Raw genomic sequence first — 13,576 nt, forward strand, 5'->3', positions numbered from 1 at the left:
GGGGCTCCCCATGGACATGGCGCGTGACGACGGGTGCTACCAATGGCTGCTAGGAGCGGGAGGGCCGGAGGCGGCTGAGGCTCCCGATGGCCATGTAACGCAGTGGCAGTGGCTCCCATGGACATGGCGTGCGACAGCGGGTGCTGTCCATGGCGGCTGGGAGCGGGAGCGTGGCTGGGGCTCCCGATGGACATGGCACGCAACGGCAGGGGCTCCACATAGACATGGCGCGCGACAGCTAGTGCTGCCCATGGTGACTGGGAGCAGGAGGGGCCGCGGGGGTGGGGGCGGGCCGATCGGGCAGGAGGAAGAAGAAGAAGGGAAAAAAGATGGAGCTGACATGTGGGGTCCACTCCAGCTCAACATCTTATCCACATACACATGCCATGTCACCCTGATGTGTGGGTCTGTGAAGTCAGTTTTGTGGTTAGACATGGCTCAGATCTAAATTAGTGCGATTTGTTACTCACTTGCCATGGAAGTGGTGACAATTTGTGACTTTTAGCAAAAACGATGGTTAAAGAGTACCCTAGCCACGAATGTGGTGGTTTGAGCAATTTGCTCTTACATGTCTGAATTAGAATTTGAGTGCGAGTTCTTGAAGGCTAGCTTTGGCTCTGGTAGGTAGCCCTCCTCACCCTGTAACCATATGGTGTCTTTGTATGTAGTTTCTGAAAGCTACATGTACTCAAGTTCACCAAACAACGACATTAAGTTATACAGGAAATGCAGTTTCATTTCTGATACCTCCTAACCCTAGATTGAACCAGCTTTGATGGTCCTATTGCACAAATATGAAAAACAAAACGTTGTGAGACATCACCCGGTGGACGTGTATATGGATGCGGATGCTATGTGTTGCCTTTTATGGTGCTCCCTCCAACCGGTTGATATCTTCCTGCTGACATCGCCATTCACTGCCTCCCCATGTGCACTACAATTTTCCGACAGCCGATGAAGGCCGTCACTGTCAATCCAAATGCACTTATATATATATAACTGGAGGAGAAGTGCAGTTTGCTCTTTAATCCAACCATATAGTGATGTGAGTGAACAAGCAATTAAACACGCTTCATGTGCAAGCTGCGCTAGAGTCTAGTCATTGGGTTGTTTGATGCCTGTAGTACATTTTGAACTAACTACTCACATGTTGTGGGCCTGGGGATCCATGCTCTAGCATTTTGAACTAACTCAAATTGGATGGATCACTTGTCAGGGAAGTGCATGCCGGTGCTGTAGTTTGTAACGCTCGAGCCGTTGTTCCATTATCTTCTTGATGCAGGACTCAACATTTTGAACTGGATGTAATTTTTGCTGCTTCTGGTGTTCTTTGTAGTACATTGATGTTTGATGAGTAAATTGAAAGTTTTCTCGAAAAAAAACAATGGCAGATGGATGATGCCTAAGATTTTCCCTTCGTGTGGGCGACTCAAGAGAACAGGAACATGGTTTTCGGTGCTTCCCGTCTCCGCGGCCGCCGGTCCGCCTCATCTCTTGTGGACTTAAGACCACGAAGGCATGGTGGACCCTGGCCCTTGCCAACCGGAGGACTCCTTTTTTAGGTTTTCTTAAAGTTTCTTTTGGATTTGGGTCCTGTTCAGATAGGCGAAGCGGCAGTGGCTCCATGAAGATGTATAAGTTCTTCCCGCCCAGCCCCATCTTGGTGGTGCGTCTAGCATCATCGGAGGGTGTGTGGAGGTGTGTCGCCGACAGATCATGATAGTTCTGGCTGGATTTGGTCCCCGCTCGTCTACGGTCATGTGTCTTCATGTTGGATCCTTTCGACCTATGCTTCTCTTCATCGGCAATAGTTGTTGTTCTGGTGTGCTGGTCCGGTGGGGTCTTAGCACGATGACTTCCCGACTATCTACTACAACAAGGTTTGACCGGCTCGCTCTAGTGTTGTAGTCGTCGCTAGATAGTCTACGAATCTGGATGTAAGTTTTACTTCTAGTGTTCTTTGTACTACGTTGACAATTGATGAATAGAAGATTGGGAAGAGGGGAGGTGGCCGATGACCATCGATAGACACATATCACTATGGACTAGATGAGAGCTTTTCCAGGGATCCCATTTTTTCTATGACCCACCCCATTAGTGGGCCCCATAGTGAATGGAAGAGTCAAATTAGTCTCCTCTTTGTTGCTAATGGCATAACAAAGAGGTGGGTGCCACAAAGGAAGAAATTGGTCAAAGGAGACGACAACAAGACCTGACCGCAATCATTAGTGGCACAACCACAATTCCATAATATTTAGAGACAGCTTTCGCATATTGAATCCGAATAATTGCACGTACCTAATTTTTCCTAGAAAAATCTATAGGAGTTTACCACAGAAAAAATCTGGAGTTTGTTCCAGAGTATATTATATCAAAATTGTATAATTACATGTCTGAATTAGAATTTGAGTGTGGATTCTTGCAGGCTAGCTTTGGCTCTGGTAGGCTGCGCTCCACGGGTTCAGATCCTCTGCAGTACTATGCAGTGATGTAGTGCGGATGACATATGGGCCGATTCCACACGATGCGCTACAGCAGACGATTCTAACCCGCGCTCCACACCATCTTTATGTTTCCCTATAACCGTCTGTTGTCTTTTATGCAGTTTTACAAGCTATTCACGTACTATTGTTCAGGAAACAGAGACATTTAAGTCAAATGGGACATGCACTTCTATTTCCGATACCTCCTAACCCTAGACCGAACTGACTTTGGTGGTCTTATTACACAAATATGAAAAACACAAACGTTGTGAGGCATCATCCAGTGGACGTGTATATGGATACTGCTCTGTGTTGCCTTTTATGGTGCTCCCTCCAACCGGTTGATATCTTCTCCGGACGCTGCCATCGCCATTCACTGACTCCCCATGTGCACTATAATTTTCCATGTAGGGACAAGTGAAGTTCACTCTTAAATCCAACCATATTGGGATGTTTGATGCATGTAGTACATTTTGAACACTCTTCATCTGCAAGCTGCGCTTGAGTCTAGTCGTTGGGTTGTTTGATGCATGTAGTACATTTTGAACTAACTTCTTACATTTTGTGGGCCTGGGGATCCATGCTCTTCCATTTTGAACTAACTCAAATTGGATGGATCACATGTCAGGGAAGTGCATGACGGTGCTTTAGTTCGTAACGCTCACGCCGTTGTCCTATTATCTGCCTGTTGCAGGACTGAACACCTGTTCTGATCCTCAAGAAGCTTAGGCAGCTGCTGTTCTGCTGGACCTTCAGCACTGATCTACGAGGAGCTTAGAATAGCTAAGCAAAGAAACCAGGGCCAATGTGTCCCATCAGCCATCCTGGTAGCTTTACCAATTTCAGCATGCTCCACGCAGTCGTCAAGAGCAGCTTCAGGCTGGCTCTTCATGGCCTTTGTTGTCTTCTGTTCATCCAACAATCATTAACCATGCATGTTCTGCTTGAAAAATTGCATAACCTCATGCACAATCGCATGTTTGTATAACAGTCGTGTATCATGCATAAGCATCCAACTTCTGCTATGAGAAATACAACATCATCCAGTACTGTACCCAATGTCAGCATATCACTGATCAACTGTAAAGAAACTTGGTCAAAAAGCAGAAGGTAGTAAGTCATTCACATAGGGTAATGATTAAAACTGCCATATTGATAAATACATAACAAGATTGCCAAGCTAATCCAAGGGTAGGTAATCCCCGAAGTCGTCAAAAGAACCATGTAGCCAAGTTTAGTATTACAGCTTAGGAAAATCCATCCAGTAACTACAACTAGAGATAATTGGGTATCTAGAGCTGCAACTAACGTAAAGGGCCAATGTCTCGGACTGGAGAATGGGTGTGACCGTCGGCTCAGCTGGTTTCTATTTTTTTTCCTGCAGAAAGACTATGAGTTTTGTCCCTCCAAAACAGGATTGCAATCGGCCACCGTAAGCCGACATACAATCCGGGGGTTGACGTAACCAACAAACTATATGACCCTCTGTTCTACCAAACTGTGCCAAGCATTCGGCAACCCTGGTCTGGCGTATATATGGAGCTAACAATGTGATCTGGCTCAGCCGGCTTCTCGGTCGAAGTCGTCATCATCGGACATTCACATTGTTGACGCCATACTCTTCCTAGATGTCATAGGTGGGCTTGCCTATGGACTATTAATCATATATCACAAGGAGATCTTGATTGGAAACGAGAAACAACTCTTCTACACGGAGAAAAAGAGGGGTTCCAAAAAAATTTAAACAAAGCCACAGAAAGGTTCTATTTGATGGAAAGCTTCTTCTATCTTGCATCGTTGAGTAGACAAAATATGGATGACAGTTGTGAGTGGATGGAAAGCTTCATCTACGGTCATGTGGATACAGGTTGAATCCTTTCAATATACGCTTCTCTTCATCGGCGCCAATTGTTATTCTGGTGTGCAGGTCCGGCATGGCCTTAGCACGATGACTTCCCGACTGTCTACTGCAACAAAGTTTGACTGGGTCCGAAGAGGAGGGCATTCATGGCGGTGGGCCTTCGGCTCGCTCCAGTGTTTGTAGTCGTCGCTAGGTGGTCTTCGGATCTGGATGTATGTTTTACTTCTGGTGTTCGTTGTACTAACTTGACAGTTCGATGAATAGATCGTAATTTTTTTCCCCGCAAAAAGAGTAGCGGAAGAGGGGGGGGCGGGGGGGGGGGGGGGGGGGGGGGGGGGGGGGGGGGTGGCCGCGGACCGACGATAGACACATCTCTCGATGGACTGGATGAGAGTTTTTCTATGGATCCCATTTTTTCTATGACCCACCCCCCATTAGTTGGCCCCCATAGTGAATGGAAGAGTCAAATTAGTCTCCTCTTTGTTGCTAATGGCATGACAAATACTCCCTCCGTTCCAAAATAGATGACTCAACTTTGTACTAACCTTAGTACGAAGTTAGTACAAAGTTGGGTCATCTATTTTGGAACCAAGGGAGTAGGTGGGTCCCATAAAGAAAGAAATTGGTCAAAGGAGACGTCAACGGCGAAGACTTGACCGCAATCATTAGTGGCACAGGCAGAATTCCATACAATTTAGGGAGCCTTCGAGTGTAGAATCTGGATAGTTGCACGTACCTAAATTTTCCTTCAAAAATCTATAGTAGTTTACTAAAGCAAAAAAATTGAAGTGTTTCCAGAATATAGTGTATCAAAATTGTATAATTACATGTCCAAATTATAATTTGTGCCGGAGTTCTTGAAGGCTAGCTTCGGTTCTGGTAGGCTGCGCTCCTCACCATCTTTATGGTTCCCTGTACTGTAACCATCTGTTGTCTCTGTATGCGGTTTCAGAAGCTATTCCTGTACTTATGTTCCTGATGGAGCGACATGCAAGTCATGCAGGAAATGCACTTTTATTTCCAATACCTCCTAACCCTAGGTCGAACCGGCTTTGGTGGTCTTATTGAACAAATATGAAAAAAAAAAGATAACATTCTGAGACATCACCCGGTGGACATGTATATGGATGCAGATACTCTTTGTTGCCTTTTATGGTGCTCCCTCCAACCGGTTGATATCTTCACGCTGCCATCGCCGTTCACTGCCTCCCCATGTGCACTGCAAAATTCCATCGGCCAATGTAGGCCGTCACTGTCCATCCAAATGCACTTGTATATAATTGAGGAGAGGTGCAGTTCGCTCTTGAATCCAACCATATAGGGATGTAAGTAAACACGCAACTAAACTTCATGTGCAAGCTGCGCTTGAGTCTAGTCATTGGGTTGTTTGATGCCTGTAGTACATTTTGAACTAAACTTCTCACATTTTGTGGGCCTGGGGATCCATGCTCTTCCATTTTGAACTAACTCAAATTGGTGGATAACAGGTCAGGGAAGTGCATGCCGGTGCTGTAGTTCGTAACGCTCAAGCCGTTGTCCTCCTGCTATGTGCTTGCTGCAGCTATGTGTTTGCTGCAGGACTGAACACATTTCTAATCGGGAAGAAGCTGCGGTTCTGCCCGGCCTTTAACACTGATCTATGGAGCTGAGAATAGCTAATAAGCGAAGAAACCAGGGACCAGCAGTGGTGACGCCTCCAAGATCAAGGCAAGAGCACGGAGAAAGGATGGGGCCTAAACCTCGGTGAGCTAGCCAGGATCTGCAAGGGTGGGTGCATCATCCGCGCCAGCTTCCTGGACCGCATCAAGAAGGCCTACGACAGGAACGGTGAGCTCGCCAACCTCCTCATCGACCCTGAGTTCGCGCAGGAGATCATGGATAGGCCAGCTGCGTGGAGGAGGGTCGTCTGCCTCGCCATCAACAATGGCGTCAGCACCCCCAGCATGTCCGCAATTCTGGCCTACTTCGACTCCTACCGGAGGGACATGCTTCCAGCGAACCTCGTCCAGGCCCAGAGGGACTACTTCGGGGCGCACACCTACGAGACGGTCGACATGCCCGGCTCATTCCACACCGAGTGGTACAAGATCGCCAACTCAAAGATCTAAGCTGCTGCTGCTGCTGTTGCTCTACCAAGAGACGGCCCGTCAGGTTTCGTCTTCTCGGTCCTGCTTTCTCAAGTTTGCTTTATGAGCAGAACCACTGCATGTTGCTTGTTTTTTGTGTCATATGATTCTCAGGAAATTCTGTTGCTATCTCTTGTGTCTATGGTAGTATGTGAAGATCTAAGCTGCTGCTGCTCTGCTGAGCAGACGACCCAGCACGGGCTCATCTCCTCGGCATCTTTGGTTGCTGCCAGTCACGAGTCCTTTTCCTGTAGGGGAGCAATTGTCGTTTAATTTTTATTAATTGAGTAATGAGTCCTGTATTTAATTTCTACAACTACAAGGAGATCACATATATACTCTCCAGTCTCCACTACTTCCATGTGATTTCAACCCTGGAGGGAAGACATTGTTATTCGTCGGATCTCCCCCGATGATTATTCTGAATTAGTTTGAATAAAATGTGTTTTTACCAACCTGTGTTTGATAGCCAGTGATCCTGCTGTCTCAAGGCTGCTTTATGAGCAGAGCCGCTGCCTGTTGCTTGTTTGTTGTGTCCTATGATTCTGTTTCTATCTCTTGTGTCTATGGTATGTGACAAGTCCTTTTTTGTTTGGAAGATAAGTCATGTTTGCCTACCCTGTATCTTTTTTTCTTTTGTACTGGATCATGTACAGTACTACAATTCTTGTGTTACATAGTCAAGTTGTGACACACACTGTCAAAAGAAAGTTCCAACTATGAGCATAAGTAATCATGAAAGGGTTGGTAGTACTAGCCTCCATGTAGTTCAAAGATCAAACCTATGGTAGAGAAAACGTGTTTTACCGACAAGAACAGAGTCCAAGTTCTGTAGGAACTTTGTTCGAAACCGGCTCATTTCGACAAAATATTACCGTACTTCGCGCCATCAAGTTTCATCTGAGATCGACCGATTTATATTCGGAAGTAACTTCCACCCATCATCGCTGGAGTGTATACATGATGAACTCAACTGTCCTTGATTGTCAATCATCGGCACTCAGTCGGATCGGGCCGTCTCCTGGTGTGTGTCGGGCAAAGACAACTCTTCTTTGGAGTACACAAACCGAGCACGAAGGCGTATTTTGCATGATGGAGAAGCTGCGGAGGTGGTTTGCTACTCTGCTTCCTCTCTCGGATTGTTTCCTTCTTGACTGGCGCGCAGCAATCCAACCTTGGCGTGGTCTACCTGCAGAGAAGATGGGTGCCAAAAAATGAAACAAAAGAGCAACATTTTAATTTTGATAGGATCATGGAAAGCTTTTTTGCGATTCCATGGTTTGGCGAAGACAATATGCACAACATAAACTCACTCAAGGGCATGTCACCTTGCCGGTGAATGCACCATATCTTAACTCAAATGAAGTGACAGAGAAAAAAAATAAGAACAATCAGTGAATTTTAAGGAAGAAAATAAACCAAGGTTCCAGCCCAATAAAAAAACTAAGGTCCTAAATATCGTAAGTCGGCACATAGTAAAGCATTATATTATTCCTAAATGCTGTTCGAGACCTTTCATCGACATATCATGCAACGTTTTGCTTGATATATTCCGGTTCATGTCATCTTGAATGATATAGTTTCACCAAAAATATGAAATTAATGCCTAATTTTAATAGGAATGCATTTATACGATCTCCAGGTGTATTCCAGATTGTACGACCATCACAAGGCCACATTACTGCAATGGTAAAGAAAAAAGGTCTAACCATGCAGGTCAAGCATCCTAAAAAAATGGGCACGCCAACCACATTGCACGTACTTGGGCTTCGCTTCATGGTTACTGCATGGTATCATGCTGAACTTCAAAGAAGAAGGACGATAGTGAAACAATATCATCCAGATCTTCACATAGTATCAATGCAAAATTATACAGATCCAACAACTACCAACCATGAACATCATGATGTTTTGTGTGTGTGCCTATATATACCGACCCATCATGACTCCAGCAAGCATCCACTTCTACTAGTTGGAACACCCTTTCATCACATTCAAATTTGACAAACTGAGAAAAAAATAGGAACTGGGCCTGAGAGATAGTAGATGGACAAAATAGAATGTGAAGATGGATCAGGGAATAAGAGACACCGGGAAAAGTGGGAGCGTCTCTATGTGGACTACGCATCTTGTTGGTTCTCGAATGGTGAATATGAAAACTTTGTCAAGACGGCCCACAACGAATTCGAGTATGGTGACATACGAGTTCAAGTATGTTGCACAACTCACAAACAACAATCACCTCTGTTACTTTGTGGGTTGAAGGACGAGCGTGTTGTGGCTTCTAAGATCGATCGATTTACAGTAAAATTGTGTGACATGGTTTGAACGTGACCAAAAATCTGGGATGTTCTTCTTTCACCAAGTACCTTTGATGGTCTCTATGTAGTTTATGCAGTGATCAGGACTATGGTAAAGAAAAAAAAAGTGCATTCGACCCAGTCTGAGTTCCAAGTTTCATAAAAATCTGCTCCAAATCGGGTCTGAGTTCCAAGTTTCATTAAAATCTGCTCCAAATCGACCAGTACCTCTGCTCCAAACTGTTTAAATCTTGTCTACTCCCAACATGTTTCAAGCACGACTGAAGTGTCACCATAATAGACATCCCCAAGCTGGTATCATGTTTAAACTGCTAGCAGGATGTTTGTTGGGGGTTTAGAGAGTATGCAAGAAACTACAAAAATTAGGAGACAAAATAGAAAGTAGATGTATCGGCCCCTTAGTGCAAGATTGCTTTGTGGGTTTGTTCCTGAATCGGGAACCAATCTTTCTGCGAACTGAAAGTGCAGCTGTATCAAGTTCAAAGCCATCATGCTGAAATGCTGCATCCATGGCCACATGCAAATAGGAGCCTCATCTGGCGATCCCGTTCCGCCTTCTCCCGCTCGGCTGGTTCCATTACCGGGGAAGGTGGGGGTGGCAGGAAAGGCAGCGGAAGGTGCGTCCCCGGTGGATTTCGAGGGATTTGTTCGGCGTTTGTCTTCGGTGGATCCAGTTGGATCTAAGCTTCATTCATCTATATTTTTGTGTTTACATGTTGGATCCTTACAATCTACGCTTCTCATCATCGGCGACAGTTGTTGTTCTGGTGTGCGGGTCCTGTGGGGCCTTAGCATGAGGACATCCCGGTTGTCTACTATACAACAAGGTTTGTCCGGCTCCGGGAAGGGAGGGGCAATGACAGTGGCACGTCTTCGGCTCGCTCCAGTGCTTGTAGTCGTTGTTACGTGGTCTACAAACCTGGATGTAATTTTTGTTGCTTCTGGTGTTCTTTGTAGTACATTGATGTTTGATGAATATATTGAAAGTTCTCTCGCCAAAAAGGAGGGGAAGGGGATGATGCCTAAGTTTTGCCCTTCGTGTGGGCGACTCAAGCGAACAGGAGTAGGGTTTCCACTACCTCCCATCTTCGCAGTCGACGTCCACCACACTCTTGTGGACTTAAGGCCTTGGAGGCATGGTGGATCCCAGCCCTTGCCACCAGGAGGTCTCCGTTTTTAGTTTCTTTTTAAGTTTGTTTAGGGTTTGGGTCATGTTCAGAAAGTTGAGGCGGTGGTGGATTCGTGAAGATGGTACAAGGTTCTCCCCGCCCAGCCCACATCCCGGCGATGTGTCTAGCATCATCGGAGGAAGTGTGGAGGTGTGTCGCCGACGGATCTCATGATTTGGCTGGATTTGGACTCTGCTCATCTACGATCATGTATCTACAGGTTGGATCCTTTCGATATACGCTTCTCTTCATCGGCGACAGTTATTGTTCTGGTGCACTAGTCCGGTGGGATCTTAGCACGATGACTTCTCAACTGTCTACTACAATAAGGTTTTACTGAATCCGACGAGGGAGGGGTATGATGGCGATGCGCCTTTGGCTCGCTCAAGTGTTTGTAGTCATCGCTAGGTGGTCTTCCGATCTAGATGTAAGTTTTACTTTTGATGTTCTTTGTACTACCTTGAAGTTGATGAATAGATAGAAAAAACCCGCAAAAAGAAAAAAAAAACAGAAGGTGGGGAAGAGGACTGGGGATAAACACATATTGCGATGGACTGGATGGGAGTTTTTCCAGGGATCCCATTTTTTCGATGACCCACCCCAATAGTGGGCCCCCATAATGAATGGAAGAGTCGAGTTAGTCTCCTCTGTGTTGCTAATGGCATGACAAAGAGGCGGGTCCCTCAAAGGAAGAATTTATTTTTGCGAGGACTCAAAGGAAGAAATTGGTCAAAGGAGACGACAACAAGGTGAAGACCTAACCACAATCGTTAGCGGCATAGCCAGAACTCCATAAAAGTTAGTGACAACCTTGGAATATAGAATCCGGATAGTTGCACGTACCTAATTTTTCCTACAAAAATCTATAGGAGTTTACCAAAGCAAAAAATCTGGAGTGTCTTCCAGAATACATTGCATCATAATTGTACAATTACATGTCTGGATTAGAATTTGAGTGCCATGTTTTCATGGCTAGCTTCTGCTCTGGTTTCCCTATAACCGCCTGTTGTCTTTGTATGCGCTTTCAGAAGCTATTCACGTACTAGTGTTCAGGGCAAAATGACATGTAAGTCATACATGAAATGCACTTTTATTTCCGATACCTCCTAACCCTAGATCGAACTGGATTTGGTCGTCTTAGACACAAATATGCAAGAAAAAATAAAGGTTGTGAGACATCACCCGGTGGACGTGTATATGGATGCAGATGCTCTTTGTTGCCTTTTATGGTGCACCTCCCGACCGGTTGATATCTCGTACAGGACGCTGCCATCGCCATTCACTGCCTCCCCATGTGCGCTGCAAATTTCAGTCAGTCGATGTAGGCTGTCGCTGTCCATCCAAATGCACTTTATATAACTCGAAGAGAACTGCTCTTCACCCTTGAATCTTACCATATAGCAATGTAAGAGCAACTACAGCCCGAACACCATAATCCCCCCAAACATCCGGATGGCGCCCAGCCTGTGACCGAACAAAAAAAGTGCAACCGGACGTTTCATGTCTGGCCCAAACGTCCGGATTGACCGGCACTCCCCATATCCGGCCTATATTTGGGGCGGATATGGGGAGGTCCAGACGCGCCCGGGCACTCCCGTCATGTCGGCTCTGTCAAGGCGGACCCATCCTAAACCAGAATCAAATTGACTAGTTCTCCACATCAGCCAAACTCCTCCCGTCTCCCTCCTCCATTTCTCCCGCCGTCGTGCAGCCGCCCACCCCCTCCTTGCTAGTCGTCCTCACCCGCCTTCGCTGATGTCATCGCCAACGGTCATGTCTGCCTCCATGTGCGCGGATGATGCCTCGATGGAATCAGTCGGGGTCCCCGGCTGGCTTTGGATCCTTGCAAGGCGGAGAACCTTGCCGAAGGAGCACCGCCAAAGGCAGCACGGACGTGAGGCAGAGGAAAAGATAGCGATGGCGAAGGCAGCTGCAGACACGGCCTTGGTGGCGGCAAAGGCCACTCCTGAGGACATGGACACAACGCTCTCCAATCCGTCAGTCATGGCCACGGAGACAATGAATGTTTGGTGGTTGCCCGACTCCATCACACCCTCCTAGTGGAAGGGCATCCCGGATTTGAGCTTCAATCAGGCCGTCCCCAACGAGGACATGATGGCGGACTCGCCAGAGCTCGAAGTACGTCGGGCGTCCTCGAGCAATGCCGTTGCCAGTCATGCCCACTTCATGTTCGACGGAATGCCCGACCAAGACTCGATATAAATTTTGACCCTTCCACATTTTTATCCATAGTTTCTTTTGTTGTACAGATCATCAGATCGTATTAGTTGGACCGTAGTTAAATTGCGATGCATATTGTACGAATAAATATTGCATGACATGATAAATCATGGTCAAGTGTCTTTGTGTTTTACTATGGAGGATACCAAATCCTCGGTGTTCGAAGTTGGGAAAACATCACACACTAATAATAATAATAATAATAATAATAATAATAATAATAATAATAATAATAATAATAATAATAATAATAATAATAACAATAATAATAATAATAACTGCAAAATTTATGGAACCGAGCATTCACACAATTTAAAGATGTTTTGTTGTGTGAAAGTTGATGCAACACTAGCATGGATCCGATTTATGGAACCGAGAAAAAAGCAAGAAATATTAGAAGAAAATTTGGAAATTTTATCATGAGCAAAAACACTATGTGCGACCGCACCCAATTTGCACTAACCACGTTGCGAGCTCTCTTCAACATATATGGTCGTCTATCCAAAGAGGTCGTTAGCAAATTTATTGGTTATCTCAAGTTGTAGGTTGGAACCAAGGCAGCATCGAAGTTCAAACCCATGGAACTTTGGCAGCGGCTTTGTACCATCAAGTGGAGAACAAGCCATTCAGCTTTCCTCATTGTTGGATGAAATTGAATGGGGGACCCAAGTGGCAGATTTTTCCCAAGGAAATTGAGAACGATACGAAGAACATGAAGAAAAACGATGGGTCGAGCTCGGCTCACTGAATTGGAGTGGACGAGGAAGGGGAAGAAGAAAATTATGCATCCGACTTACAACCAGCTATGCCTAAAAGAAACCAGAAGTGATGGGAAACAAGTGGGAGAAGAAAAGGGTGGCGCTTGAAGGTGTGGCAAGCAAAATATCCGCCACTTGGATGGGCATTTTTTATGCGAAGAATGTGAAGAAGAGGAGAGGTACAAGATGTTCATTGATGTGCAAAGTGAGAAAGGTGGACTTTGACTGGTAGAGGTTGGCCTTGGAGCAGGAGAGGCTGGAATTGAAGAGGCAAGAGAAGGTTGCCAAATTGGTGCTTAAGCAAATGATGACAATGCATGGTCTTGACCTCGATAAAAGAGAGGTTGCGGCTTGCGAGAGAGATGAAGGAGTCGAGGATCGTGTTGCAGGACATCAACCTCTTGGATGAGATGGGGAAGAAGTGGTTGCTCCGCATGAAGAAGAGGATCAATGACCATGAGGACTGAAGTTGTTCATTCATTCATGTATCGTTTATCTATGTATGAATTATTGAATTTTATTTTCGCATGTATTGAATTTATTGGGGCTACACTATCTTTGTATCATTGAATGTATGATGAATTTGCGTTGTATGATCAGCGTGCATGGATTTGCTG

The 13,576-nt window shown here is 45.6% G+C and overlaps 1 protein-coding gene across 1 annotated transcript; it reads left to right on the forward strand.

The window, feature by feature from the left end:
• The first annotated feature begins 250 nt into the window (after nt 1-250).
• Nucleotides 251-7,959, forward strand: LOC125518044 (6-phosphogluconate dehydrogenase, decarboxylating 1-like). Its single transcript, XM_048683007.1, has 2 exons — nt 251-401; nt 6,046-7,959. The coding sequence occupies exons 1-2, from the start codon at nt 251-253 to the stop codon at nt 6,450-6,452; spliced, it is 558 nt and encodes a 185-aa protein (XP_048538964.1). The 3' UTR covers nt 6,453-7,959.
• Nucleotides 7,960-13,576: the final 5,617 nt, after the last annotated feature.

The sequence above is a fragment of the Triticum urartu genome, chromosome 7 (assembly GCF_003073215.2).
Source record: "Triticum urartu cultivar G1812 chromosome 7, Tu2.1, whole genome shotgun sequence".
Taxonomy (NCBI): domain Eukaryota; kingdom Viridiplantae; phylum Streptophyta; class Magnoliopsida; order Poales; family Poaceae; genus Triticum; species Triticum urartu.